This window comes from Lepisosteus platostomus, chromosome 17 (genome assembly GCF_059453375.1).
Source record: "Lepisosteus platostomus isolate fLepPlt1 chromosome 17, fLepPlt1.hap1, whole genome shotgun sequence".
In the NCBI taxonomy this organism is placed as follows: domain Eukaryota; kingdom Metazoa; phylum Chordata; class Actinopteri; order Semionotiformes; family Lepisosteidae; genus Lepisosteus; species Lepisosteus platostomus.
Window position 1 is genome coordinate 24430984 of NC_142627.1, and position 14998 is coordinate 24445981.

The 14998-nt window shown below is 39.8% G+C and overlaps 1 protein-coding gene across 2 annotated transcripts in view; it reads left to right on the top strand.

The window, feature by feature from the left end:
- Positions 1-12770, top strand: part of prim2 (DNA primase subunit 2) — a 107550-nt gene extending 94780 nt beyond the window's left edge. For both annotated transcript variants that reach the window (XM_088610531.1, XM_088610532.1), the window contains 2 exons: positions 3778-3846; positions 12201-12770. In XM_088610531.1, coding sequence (XP_088466657.1) covers positions 3778-3846; positions 12201-12422 — 291 coding nt within the window. In that variant the 3' untranslated portion in view covers positions 12423-12770. The remainder of the gene's footprint in view (positions 1-3777; positions 3847-12200) is intronic.
- Positions 12771-14998: the final 2228 nt, after the last annotated feature.

Here is a 14998-nt window from a genome sequence, read left to right on the forward strand (position 1 = left end):
ATAATGTTTTTTCATTCCAGTGGTGGTTTTTCTATTTTCCCCTTCGTCCAGCAACAAAAACATGAACATTATAGCCTGAGCTGAAAAATGACAGGAGGCAGCAAATATTAACGTCAACCGCTCAGCTGTATCTGAAGAGATGATATTGACAGGGGGAATAACTACATTTGTTACCATTTTTAGGTTCCTGATGAATGTGACTCCAACTTGCTGCCTCTTTATTTAAATTTTGATTTATTGCTATATGTGTTTATCAGTATTTAATCAATGAAACAATCTGACTCTCTCGTTTGAACATGCCTGTTTTGTAAGCACACTTTCAGGTTATGATGACTTTATTTTTGCTGAATTAAGTACTCATTCCAGAGTTTTACAGTGCAGCAGTTTCACTCGGATGAGTCCCGGATGTCAAGCCCAGTTTCAGTCCACCCTGCCTGAGCAGGGCTGGTTTCCGTACTGTTCTGCTGGGGCTGTGCTTGGTATCCTGTGGAGGAAGGTGGCTGAAATTGCTGCTTCAGCGTTTATTTCCCTCCCAGTAAACTCCACCATCCCCATTCCTGCGGGCAGCTCTCATTAAACAGAACCTGGGTCAGGCGTCTTTATTTTCACCTTGAGAAGATGGATAGAAAACTAAATATTCGATTCAAATACAGTGGAAAGTGTATCGCAATAGGTAAGCTGCCCTTTTGTGTGTCCTGACAGTTTCTCCATCTCATTTCTTTCACCTGCACGTGACGCAGACATAGCTGCACACTGGTAAGAGTTGCACACAGCTGCTGCAGACCTTGATCTTTAATGCAGTCATTTAATACCAACTGCCAGGGAGGTGGAGAATTCAATCAACAGAACGAAAGTGAAACAGTGTTAAAAGCAGTCGTAAAGACTGGAGTACAATGCATTTGTACACCTGTCAATACCAGACTTGTACCATGCTGTAAACACAGAAGAGGTTTTGGTTGGTATTCAGCACTCCAGCACACAGAAACACAATCAATTGCTAAAAATGCATTTTAATTTCATTTTGTTAATTTAGTAAACTATGCTTCCACTCATTCGTACAAAATCTGTACCAATTAACCCAACCCCTCAGTTATCATTTTAGCTCAAAAGAACATCCTGAAATTGTAGTCTTTAGATGTATTTCCCAAAGGAGAACTTGTCACTCTTGGTTTACTGTGCTTATTTTTTTTAAGTATTCTTGAAAATCTGGGACAAAGTTTACCAATGTATAGCACAAAACACTGGCTTTCTGTGTAAACAATTCTAATTTACATGTCAGAGGTCAACTAACCATAGAGAACCTTTTGTAAAATTTACTATTTATCTTTTACTGTATGTTAAATATCATCTCATGCACTGAGCTCTGTGAGACCGATTTTGATCACAGGGAGAGAAGTAGTTCTATTTCAAGTCATTAGCATCAAACGTGACAATTAAAAGTTGGGGCAAAGCAGTCGTGTGCTGCAGTGTGACGTGAGTCACCAGGCTGTCTGCGGGGTTTCTGCATGGGCGATATTGGTAGTGTTGGCACAATTTTGGAAGTGTAGGCTCATAGCTATTTCCTTGTGAAGCAATTGTAATAGGAAGCAAGTGACAAAACTTAAAGCTGAAACATGAAGAAAATATGAAGACGGTTTACCTAGGGTTTCATTTGTTTACCTGGGGTAATGTGCATACATTGAAAGAACAAAAGGTAAATAACTTTGGACTACTGTTTTTTTAAGGTGTATTGTTCACAAAAATGATTAATAAAAATATAAATAGCAGGAAATAACATTTGTAGTCTCTATACATCTTTTATAAAAAATGAGAAAAATGCATCGTTTATGACTAAGAAAATGTGGACAGTTGCCAGTGTTTCTTTCCATGGGATTGTTACTGCTCCTGTGGGTGTTAGCTACAGCTTTAAGGTGTGCTGTAGAAGTTTCGGGTTACTGAAACTTCAGTGAAACATGCAAGGGGATTTTATGTTGTCTAATGAGCTGTAACTTGGCATAAAAAGCCCGCCTTCCCCAGAGTCCATGTTTCAATTGATCGCATATCTGTGAGCCCCAGCTCAGATTAGCTACCCTTACATTAATCTTAAAGACATACCTTCTGTTAATGCACCTGCTCCTAACAAAATATGGTAGTGTGACATTATGTAAATAACAGGCAGCTCTTAACATCAAACATTTGTTTAAATACTGCAACCAAGACAGTTGGTTATCTAATAATTATCTAATTATGTTTTTGCAAACTTTTATCATCACAAAAACTGTTCATATAGTCTAATACTAATAGTCAAGTGTCTTAATTGCATATATTTTTAGTTGTGCAAGAAAAAGGGAAACAGTCCTATTTTTCCATAGACAGTATATTTATAATCTATTAAATGTGTGTGTAGCAAGTACTCCTGTCCAAAACAGAAAAGTATACCCTTACAGCTGCAAAGACACAATTGGACAACAATAAGAATTTCACATCTGAAAAAGGCTCCACAGCCAAAACTTTGTTTCTTTTCTTTTCAGCAGGAATAAACCTTTACTTGTTCTTTTTACACTACTTTAGCTTTAGAGGACTCCTACTCTGTTGGGCCCCTGAGCAAGGCCCTTAACCCCAGCTGCTCCAGGGGTGCTGTACAATGGCTGACCCTGCGCTCTGACCCCCAGATTCTCTGCCCTAAAGGTGAATTCTGTTACGATCTGTGCAGGCTGTCTTTGTGTTGCGTTGCTTGAGTAGATTCAGGTGTGGAAGACGTGGGAGTCCCGTTTCTGACCAGCAGAGCCAGTTTCTGTGTTTAAGGTTATTCGATTGCTGGTGCTGATTGGCCGGTGAGTCTGTGTGGGCGTTGACTAAGTGGATGCTCTAGCTCCTCATTGGATGTTTTTGACCTGAAATGACCTGTCGGTGGTAACTGACAGTGTCCCCTGGCTGCTTGTGTGAAGTGTAACAGGGTCGCAGGTGCTCGTCTCTGGACACAGACCGCACTGTGCGGGTCTCCTGTGGGGAACAGGAATTGTTGTTGTGCTGATACGTACAGCAGTTGTTTGACTGAGGTGGACGAACAGTAATGGAATTTCTTATCAGACAAAGTTTTAAAGGACATGGAATGAAGTTGAGATTAATTTTACTAATGGAATTAAGAGGAAAATAATTCTTTACACCTGTTTGACGCAGTAATTGCAAAGTAGTATTTTTTTTTTAGTATTTGCATTTTTGCTCAGCTAAGCAAAATGTTTAATATTTCTTCTGAGGTTTCATGTACCATAATATACAGTATATAGGTACTGCAACTGTTATAAATAAAATTATTTTTTAATGCTTTACTTTGTCGTATTTATAAGTAGCGATACATGCTGGTGATTTTACATATTCTGAAATGTAACACAGAAGAGGCTTATGAAGCAGGTATTACCAATACACCACATACTCCAGTGTATATATTATTTTACTTCCAAAGTGAATAGAGCTACACTACTGATACGGAGTTTAAGACAAGTTAACGTAGCTTAGTGCTTTGAGACACTGTAGTCCTTTAACAGTGAACTGTGAAAGTCATTCAGAAATTAGCGCAGGGATCAACAACTAAAACTAGGGCTAGCTCTGCAGCTTTAAAGGCTTTTGAGCACTACATCGATCATAGAAATATAACACAGAAAAGTGCTTAAATGCTTGCCAAGATGTGTAGTCAATGTCACTTTATTTCTGCGGTAATGACAGCGAGGGAAAGTAACGTTCAAGTAAATTGCTCTTTTTTCGACTAAGTGCATTTTTCTTTCCCTCTTTATCTTCCAGGTCCTGGATTTAGTCAAGGGGATGCACTATCAGCTGGCCTGTCAGAAGTACTTCGAGCTGACACACGGGGTAAGGGCATGTTTAATTTGTACCAGGCAATAATCAGGGTGCCTCTGTCAGCTTTCGGAAGGGCCCAGAACTCGTGTGTGAAAACTCCAGAGGCTCAGCACTGTAATCACATCCATCATTAGATGTCATACCTCGTTAGCTTTTATGGGTTTATCACAGCACTTTAGATGAATTTACCCTGTGAATTTTTAATTCATTTGATCTGATGCCTTTTAGCACAGACCTTTGGTATCAGCAATTTTAGGCACTCAAGGTTATCAATCTTTGCCCGATTTATTAAAAAAGAGAGGTGTCCTCCCAGTGTTTCAGCTATTATTTCTCAGTGTATGTACAAAACAGTGAGCTCAACTGTGTACTGTTACTGATGAAGGATTGTCAGCCATTGATATTTGATGGGATTGTAAAATAGTGACGTCTACACTAAGGCTCAAAGCGATTGAAAAACGGGCAGAAAAGGAAGCAGATTTTGTGCATTCATTACACAGTAAGTGGTGTTCCCTTTTATCTGTATGATTTCAATTGGAGTTCTATCCAGATGACTATGGGACAGTGAAGTACTTCTGTGAAGAAGAAATGGCACAAACAAAAGGTGTCAGTCCCAGTTAGTACTGCATTTTCTGTCCCCCAGCTGCGAAACAGCTGAGGTGACAGAATGAGGATGAAGGGCTTTTGCACTTTTACCAGCAATATCTAGTACTAAGATATGTGGTGTCTGGTGGGTGACAGATACCTTTTACTCACTGCTCTGAAGTACTGAAACAGGAAAGCTGTTTAAGGGACTGGGCTGAAAGATAAACCTTTCAGGTATTTATTGTAATGAGAGATGAGACAGTCTATGCAATGAATTGACACTACTCCAGGGTTTCCCAGGGCCATATACAGGCCAGGCAAGCTGCCTGGCCAAACAAACTGACGTGTGCACAGGACTCCATACTGAAATACTGTTTCATAGTAGTTAGTACACTGAAAGATCTCACCAGCCTGCAGCCACGATGGTACAGTATGTAATCACATAGCTCTCAAGTCTCACACACCGTGACCAAATCTCATGGTCTCATGCCTCGGTCTGAAAATCTCAGGTATTTGCATCAAGTCTTGATTCTTGATTTAAAAATAAAGTAATGAACTTAGTCTTTCATAATTGTGGAGGTTGTAGAGAACTAACTAATGTGTTTTTTGTACATGAACAAAAGAAACCTACAGTACAAATAGTATTTAATTGCAATTTTCAGTAGAAAATGTCACACATTAGGGTTTGGGACCCCTGAGAACTCTGCTAGTTATACAGAAAAAATGCAGGGTTTTCTTTGCAACTAAACCATCGGGAAACAGATACTGTGTCCCTTTGTCACTTGCCAATTCATTTTCATAGTGAAAACACACTGCCTCAGCGAGCACAAAATAATAAGCAGCACCTCTGTCGCATGATGCAGACAGAAAACAGCCAATAGCAGTGTGTTGCTCTTCCTTGGGCAGCATCATGGGTAACTCTCTGTACATGTCTGAATCCTGCATAAACAAGCTAGTTGTGGTCTGATAAAACCCTGTTGTTCAGGATACTATTGTGTGGTTACAATGATAAGACAGCTCATTAGTTCACAAGCTAGTACAGTAATCTAGCTGTTAGAGAGCTGGGGCGGTGGTAGGTGACCATTTAGCCAAAGCTGCTCCCTGCAGGCAGCCCTGCTGTTCTGTGACTCATGGAGATGAATTTCAAAATGTTCTCAGTACAATTACACACCTTTACTTACTTTAGAGTGCTGTAAATATATATTACCTTTACTTTTACTAGTGGTAAAGTAGCCGTATATATATGTAGAGTATGCCCTGCAAATGACCCACTTGTTCCATTATGTTGAATTCCAAATGATGTATGCACTTTGTTAGAAGTAACACTTTTTTATCAAAACTTGAATCCCCAGACCGATCACTTCTATGTGTGAACATAGAAGTGTGTGAACACATTTAAATGTCAGCCAAAACTGCAAAGAAAAATGAAATGTTAAAATGTTGTATTAAGTATATGTATGTAAGCATATAATAATATGAATTATCCGTTAATGATGAATATACTTAACCTGTGAAGACAACTTTCTTTTTTAAAACTAAATTCAGCTTCCAAATAGGGATCTAATATGATCTGAATTAAATTAGCAGGTTTGTATTTCCTCTGATTAACGGCAAATTTCAATTATGTGCTGAACTGAAAACACTGATTGTAAAACAATTGGGATTTCATTGTAATCAGGATTTCATTTTAATTAGAACTACCGTCACAAAAAAAGATAATGATTTTGATTCGTTATCATCTTGTTGGGTAATTGTGTGTATTTGGAATTGCAGTGTGTCATGGATTGATATGCAATTTTAACCTGAAGCTGGTTTTTGTCACAGCCAAGTCTGCGGTGACTGTTTAAGCAGGTGAAAGGTCATAGATTCATTAAAATTATGTAAAACCCTCATGGCAGTAAGGAGAAAGTATAACCGATATAGGATTACAACTGTTTTGAGCTGTTGGATATTGATAAAAGGCATCTGAACACTACCAAGATATCAGCTTCCTTTAAGCCCTATTCTAATTACTGGAATGTAGCACATACACTTAAATATGCTGTCATCTCTCATTAATTCAGGGTAATTGGGAGAGCACAGGCCTAGATAACTCCACAGTGCAGAACCTGCACTTTGTTAGCAACACTAAAAACTGTTTATCTGGTTGGCCTCTATATTATTTTGAGCATTAAAAGAAACCTATCGCTCTATGCATGTGTCTCTTTAGAAAAATAAGTTCTAAAGACATTGATTATATGTTTTTGGCATGATGTTGACTAATCAATCATTCGTGACTGTTATACACTTGAATTAACACTTCCTAATCAATGTATTAGAGAGTTGATTAAGCACAGGTAATGAGGTGATTTAAACTGTTGAATGGACAACTTGACAAAAAAACAGAAAATGCTGCTTATCAAGAAAACTACCAATTTCCACCATCAGTGTGTTGGTCACTCTAGTTCTCTCTAGTGTTAAATGAAGCTAAGGTGTAGATCAGTGAGTGCACATGCAGAACAACATGTGAATTGTAATGTATAACAGAGCAGTCAATGCTGAGGTGTGAGTCTATTGATCTGGGCAAGAAGTATCTAAATGCTGCAGAACTCCCCTTGTAGGAATGTCTGCCTGTACTTTGCTCAAGTGCTGGGACCTCACTCGGTGCCCTTCCCACAAGCTCATCCTGACATCCTGAATTCCAGCAGGACAACGCCTGTCCTCAAGCTGCTCTTCTAAAGCTTTCTTGTTTAATGAGGAGGAAACATGTTGTCGATGGCCTGCTTGCTAGAATTGAGCCCCATTTAATGTGTGGGATGGGCGGGTGTGCCTTGTGGAATCTTGGGCCTAGAGACCAGTGAACAGGCACATCGGTGTCCAGGCTCTACAAGTACAATGGGCAGAATCTCATAATATGACACAACCTGCTGCAAAGCGGGTGTCAGAGACGTCCATAGTGTATTGCTTCCAACGGTGCTCACACATGGAACTCGCTTTTGCCAGTCAAAGTAGACCCCCCCTCCCCCATTGTTAAAGGTTTATTGAATTTAAGGTTCATTTAAGTTCATTGTGCCTGATACAAAAAAGGGTTGTGAAATGTGTTGCATATACTGTATGATGTTTCATTAGGTGGTTAGTATTGCATTTCTCCGTCTTTTTGTAGACCATGCAGTTGCATTCCTCTGTGTTTTGTCATAATTTGTATTTACCGCATCACCCCATTTTTAATAGTCCAGTGCAATTTGGAATTGTCAATGGTTTTTACATCTTGGCTCAGAGACAACCCTTGTACCCACATGAGGAGAAGAAAGGCACCTGGCAGCACTGAACAGTTGTGTTTGTCTTGGCAGAATCCTGATCACAGTCTGCTAGCGCAGCTCCGTGAAAAACATGAAGGAACTGAAAGTTTACAAATTGCTAATCCCTTTTTTCTTCAGTCCTTGCACAGAGCAAAAACAGAAGATCGTCTCTTAAATTTTCACAAGATAAACTTTCAATGTCAGTTAATGCAAATATACTGCACAACTTAAAGAAGGATCAGTAAAGGGAGTTATGCAAGGAGAAGCTACTGTATACTTTCGTACAAGGAGAAACTCGATGAGCAGGGCCGAAGAACAATGAGGCAAGAGGTAAAAAACTAAATGTAGCCCAGCCTGTTCTCTGACAAGTGCTTTAGCAAAACATTTTCACACAGATGATATTCAGTGTGAAACAATTATATGGAAGAAATCAATGAATGCAGTGTACCATACATTCAAGATATTAGTAATGCAAACAACAGTGTATTTATTGTTTTCATGTTAAGCAATGTTACTGTTCCAAAGCCTTCACTGCTTTTCCCTTAACTGTCATAGTTAAGCCATGACCCAGATAAACCTCCCCCAGTTAGTGTCTCTTTCAGCTGCAGAACTTCACTGCTGCTTGTACAGTAGCTCTCCTCTACCCACATGCTGAAGACCTATCAACAGCACTTGAAGAAACCTCCCTGCGCAAGGCAGGAGTCCTGGCACCCAAGACTCCCTGCCATTTGCCCCTTCACCCACAAGCTGAAGACGTCTGCTTAAGACGCTGAGTTTCTGTTTACCTTACGTTGACGTCACTTGCTTTCTTGCTTCTTTGTTGCTCAGTACCGTTCCTGTTGCCATTAATCTTGTGGCGTTGGCTGAGCTGTTATGTGTTCGCTTTAGGTTTAGACCTTCCGAAGGCAGTATCTTAATCTCCTTCCCTACTGCTTGTAGCCCCACTGGGGCCCGGCCTGTGAGTCCATCTATATTATTGCTGTCACTTAGAGTGTTCTTACACAAAGTTTTCTTTCTGTAGCAGTAGGAGTTTGAGGACTAATGAGGCTACAGTGTATCACATCTCTTGCTCTCAGTTCCAGACTACATAGGCAAGTGATGCAGCTAAAGTTTTATGGATGGTTTTGGGGGTACGTTGATCCCCAAGCTCAGTATCTGAAAGGTACTCAGATGCTGTGATCTCCTAGGACGATTTTAGCATGGCGACTATTCTTACTAAGCTGCTGCGTGACCCTCAGCTCTCACTCGCTGGTCGGTGACGGGCCCTGCTGCATGGGTGCTCCCTCAGACCTCTTCAGAATTGATTAACCTCGGTGGTGTGGTGGCCCCGCTGGCCTGGCCTCAGCTCCAGGATCAGGAGTGGTGCCTCAGTGCTCGTCTGAAACTTGGAGACCTACTCTCCTGTCTGAGTCCCTGGGAGATTAAGCCACAGCTGTCCAGATCACAGAGTACAGACCTTAAGATGTGCTGCTCAGGATGTTTTTGATGGCTTTGGTACACAAACCCATACAATATACATGCTATTTGAAAGGGAACACTAAAATGGTCTCATATCCCAGGTTCCCAGAAATAAAACATTGCAACCATATTTCTTCTGTGCGTAGTAATGTGTCTATTTCTTGGAACTGGGGTTACTGGAATAACCTAATTTTGATTTAATGGAATGTGTGAAAATTTGGAATATTACAGAGAGTGTCCGAACCTTTTTTTTTCTTACCAATCATATGTAAATCAAAGCACCTGAACACGGCAGGTCTGTTTGTTTGCTGTTACTCTGCAGGGCTTGTGTTTGTAATCCGAGCGCCTGCACCATCAGCTCTACCTGCTGCTGAGGGGGATGTTCAGCAGGAGCAGTGGAATTGTCCTGGGAAAAGGAAATTAGAGACTCTAGTTTGACTGTGTGAAGGTCAGCAAGGAAAGTCTTTGTGGTGAAGTTTTCACATCTTTGGAAGGGCAGCTAACAGACTGTACACTGCACCTGTTAGGAACGAGCAGTTGCCTCAGTTTGTCTAAATTCTGAAACTGTATATCAGCAGGGAAAGGCAGACAGAACATGTCAGAGTCCTCAAGCAGCATCTGGGTTTATGCTGTGTTCAGCTTAAGTGAAATCTATTGTGTGGGCAAGTGTCCAATGAGTGGTGACAATTGTGCCCGTCTCTGCTGGATGAGATAAGAGTCCTGTGTTATCCACCTTAAATCATGAGTAGACGTCGTTTTTGAAGCTTGTTTTTATTTCCAGAAGAGCTGTGCTGCCAATTTGTATGTCCTTAAGATTAGCTAAATGACCTCAAATGTTACTATATCGCCACTTCTGCATTCGTTATTTTATTATTAGTATCTTTTTGTGGTTGTCACATTTGTTCAGAAAATATTTTTATTGTTACCAGGACTGTCAAAATGTCATTTGCAATTCAAATAACTGCTTTCAAGGAAAAGCTTTAAGCGTAGTTTCCTGACTGCAAAGAAAGGCTTTTCATGAACATCATTACCAGGGAAGCAGGGATTAACATTGTAGAGGTCATGAATGGTGAAAAATGGCCAAGAACAATGTATTCTGAGGATTTAAATGCAATAAATAAGACATCATGACTGTCACACCCACTCCTACCTGTGGTTTTTCTCTTTCATATTAACAATGATATACTTTATTAAATGAATTTATCTGTTATTTTTATGGCATTTAGTCAAGCACGTCACATTAAAAAATAAAAAAAACACCTATCTGTTTAGTGTCCCTTGTGAATATTGTGGCTTTTGGCAGTCATTACGTTAAAGCTTCTTCACTCCTGGGCCTCATGAATCCTGGTTCCAGACCTGTGAATTAAAGCAGACAGACAGGCACCGTTTCCCCTTCCTCTGCAGCATTTATTAAAGGTCACAATGTAATACTTCACTGATGAAATATTTACACAAGGGTAATAAATCAAACAATCTGAATAGCGATGAAGCAGTGCGTAAGTATTGAAAATGCACTCGCTTGGACTTGGAAAGCAAAAAGGTGTGCAGAGGTTGGAGGGCAAACTGAGCACATTTTGTAAAACTGAATTTTCTTCATTCTCTTCGTTTTGGAATATTATTGCCATCCATTTTATTCATAAACTTGACAACGAAGAGCTTTTCTATGCTTCGTTCACACTGATGGTTACATCAACAGAGCTTTTTTTCCGTGATGTAAAATAGAAATGTTTTTCTTAGGAGATGGCATTTAAGTCACTGTCAGTGTTTTGTATTTCTATACCTTTAGGAACTGTGCACTTAAGCGATTTGTTACAGAAGTATCGCTTCTGGGAAATTAAAGTGTTAAAATGGAAATGTAATTCCTTTTTAATTGACTTTGGGTTTATTTTTAAATCAATTATCTTTAGAAGCAAATTGCTTTGGATCAAATAGCTTCTGTAGACTTTTTCTTTGCAAGGCTAAAATGCATTTAGCAATACTCACACTTCAGAAATGTTTGTCAGTAAATTGTTCTTATGAGCTATAAATGAATTGAAATACATTTACTTTTAGTGTATTTTGGTGTATTAGTTCTTTCTGTTCAGCATGAAGGATAATAGCGTTTGTGTGTAATAGCATGTGCATCAATGGGAGCAGTAAATGCCCTAACCTTTATGCTTAGTTCAGATCTACGGCTTGTGTGAAACATGTACTAAATTGAACTGTCTTCTTCAGTTATATACTCATTTAGGCTGTTCAGCTCCTGTTGTTAATGTATTATTCCATTTACCTTAATGTTTTGGATCGAAACTGCTACCTGGGGTGGCATAGCAAGTATGTTCGTTAGCTTGTGGGGCCTTTCATCAAGCTGAAATTCCATGTTCGATGTTGGAGTGGTAAACGACAGTACATCCATTCGGAAATGGTGCTCTGTACTGGAGGGCTCTGCGTGGATCACCTGAGCAGAGCTGCCAGTGTCTGTGATCTGTAGATGAGTAAAGGCACAACCAACCAATAAAGGATAAAGACAATAAACAGCTGGGGGACATTCAAGAAGAGTCAAAAACAATAAAAAGCTGTGCCATTTTTTCTGTGAATCGTTTTTCTGTGTTTATGAATTGGCATCCAGTAAGACTTCAAAAGGTTTCCAGTCCCCACAAGGTCAGAAAGATGACAGATCCCCGATACTCGGCATGGCACAGTCAGAATCACTAAATAAGCTCCCCGCTCATGTTTTAAATCATTTCCAAAGGCAAAGTCAGCTGAAGCATTTATTGAAACTGACTCACTGCTTCTGTTTTAGTAGTTTCCACATGTTGGTTGTGCTCTTGGTAGAGTATCAAGTAAAACAATTATTTCTTCAATGAAGCAAGGTCTTCTACAATCTGTTAGGGACTACATATTTGTGTGCTTCAGATGTTTCAGATTGTACAAACACACGAAAGAAAAGCTTCCCGTTTCTGTCTGTAGTCAACCAAAGCTTTCAAACCTTACTGTCCTTTGTCAAATTTCCTGTAACATTTTCAGCTGAGTCTTTCATTCGTTACATTTAGACTTCTCTCTTGGCAGCTTGACGATTGTGGGTTTTCACTCAGTCACCCCAATCAGTACTTTGTGGAGAGCCAGAAGCTGCTGGGCGGTGGGAGAGAAGTGAAGAAGGAGGTGGAGGCGCCCCAGAAAGGCCAGAGCACCCCAGCACTGAAGGCTGCAGGGCTACGGGACTCGACTGCTTCCAGCCAGACGGACGAGGCCTCAGCCGTGGAGGATCCTGGGAGCTCCGGCAAAGAATGAGCGATTCCCTAGGGAGACTGACAATGCTGCTTCCTCCCTGTTTTATGCTTTTTTGTCTTCTGTATGTGTACTGTAGTTCAAATTTGCTGTAGACCAACCTATTGTTTCCCAAAGCATAGATTTAATTCATCTTTCAGAATATTACTGCTAAATTGAAGGTATCTTTAGAAAAGTGGGGTTTGAGGTTTTCATTTTTTTAACTGTGAAGTGCAAACTTGATTTTTCACATCATAGCCTTTTCATTGTATCTCATGCTATTGAGTTCATTGTGTGGAAAGTGTGTTGTCAGCAAATATGCTTCAGTGTTAACTTTCATATTCTGAATAATAAAGTAATGTTTGTACTTTTGTTTTCTCTAATATCATTTGTTGTAATCAAATGCGTTTAGGTCTAATGGAAAGTTGGATCATCACTCTGTAACTGAACGTCATCATAATGGAGTCCATTAGGGACTGAAAGTATGGCATATAAATATAGAAGTGCATAAAAATACAATTTTTATCCATTGTTGTTATTTAAAAACCACAATTTGCAAGATCATAAAATAGCACATACCAGATCTAAGTATACTAAAATATAAAATTACACTGATCACATAGTACACACTATAAGGGAGAGAGTTTCATGATCCACTAACAAAAAAGTCAATGAAATGTTAAGTGGCTATACGGTAAAAGCATTTTATTGTATTGTAGATGTAAATATTCCCTATTCTGTTTACCTGAATGCTAAATTGGTATGATTTTATTACTGGGTACTTATTTTAGTGTAATGTAACGTGAGTAGCACTTGTGGATCCAAGTCTAAGCTAAGTGGCATGTGGCCACTAAAGTCTCAGCCCTGTTCATTGGGCTGTGACGAGGCACTTTCTGAATTGGAACAGTGAAAATGTCATCTCTTAGTTCTCAAGGGGCAGGGCTACCAGTGGTCACCATTTCCTTTGCTAAATTGTGTTGCATTTGAAAACTCCCAAAATGCAGCTGGTAAAATTGAGACCATGCTGTTCCATTCTTCAGCTTTGGTGCAACAGCCTACTTTTATATTATTTTCTTTCCTGGAAATGCATCTGCTTCAGGTGCTTTGTTGGGCTGTGCACCAGGGTGATAAGGGATGTATTCCTTCCCCCTATTTTGTTCTTCATAGGCAATACTGATGTTTTGAAAGCTTTTTTTAATTAAATGGCAGTTTGGGGTTTATCACTGCAGTCTTTTTTAGAGTTCAGATTTTAAGAGAACAAATACGAATCTGAAGACGGGCCATTGTCACTAACCTTTTTATGAATGGGCATACAGCAAGTGAAGACTGAAATCTGTCTCCTTCTGAAGACATTATCAGCAGAATTAATGTTCCTTGAGCGCAGGTGGGTGGTCAGTAGGTGTTTCAAATAGATAAATGGGAATAGGGTGATCACACAACAAGACACGTTGTAAAGGATGATAGAAGGACCAACTGGGGGAAATGGATTCTCAAACACTCAGAAATGCATTTTTAATTGAAGAATTCTCTCATTGTGATTTATTATTGAATTGGTTATATGATGTATGAGACAGAGGGGGAACTGAAGCTGGGAGGGTAATATGGAAACTAATACAGTACCTACGCCAATGTAAAAGTTATTCGTTTCACTCAGGCAGGACACTGCAGCTAGTGTAGGCTGTACTGTACATCCCTCAGACTGCTCAAGTAAAATGCCACACTACACAAGTCACTTTGGCTAAAAGTGTCAGTCAGATTAAAATAATGGCAGGAACTTCTGCTATTCTTTTCCTTGTTGAAGCATGAGCAAATGAATGAATCTTTGCATCCGTTTTCATTGAGGAATAACCATTAATAACAGATTTTGGCGAATGTTAGAAATGTGTTTTGTCCACACCACAGTATGTCATTCGGATATGCTGTGAAATGCTCTATGGTAAACCCTCGCTTTAACAGACAAAATCTACTAAAGGGGATTTGTCTGTGAAATCAGAAATACCAGATTTTCCCCCACAATAATGATGAAATACACAGAAAACGAAACAAAGCCAAATATTACACAGGTTTGAAATCCAGGAGCAGCACTGGTTTCCTATATTGCTTCCAATAGGTTTGTGTGTCATGTGCTTTAGCGAATTTTATACACCGTGACATGAAAGCATTTGTATATTTATGATAAAAAAGGCACAGGAATGATTTCCGTTGAGTGCATTTCAGGTAAGCATATAATAAGTAATAGGTTTATTCCAAGCTGAAAAGAAAGAAAACATTTTGGCCGTGGAGCTTTCTTCAGGTGTGAAGAAGGCTCCACAGCCGAAATGTTGTGTTTCCTTTCTTCTCTTTTCAGCAGGGAATAAACCTCTTACCTTACCTGTATCTCTTTGCTAAATGAGGCCTCGCCTATAGCCGAGGTTCTGGAGAGCAAGGTAATATATTTGCCGAATGGCTTGTGCAGACTGTTGTTTCGGGCTGCTGTTTCGTGTTGCTCCCCAGATCTGCCTGCAATGCGAGGGGTGGATGGGGGATGTCCAAGGATGGCTCTCGTGCTGATCGCACTGGACTGCCTGTGCTTGTGCTGTTCCGGCGATGGGCCTCTGCAT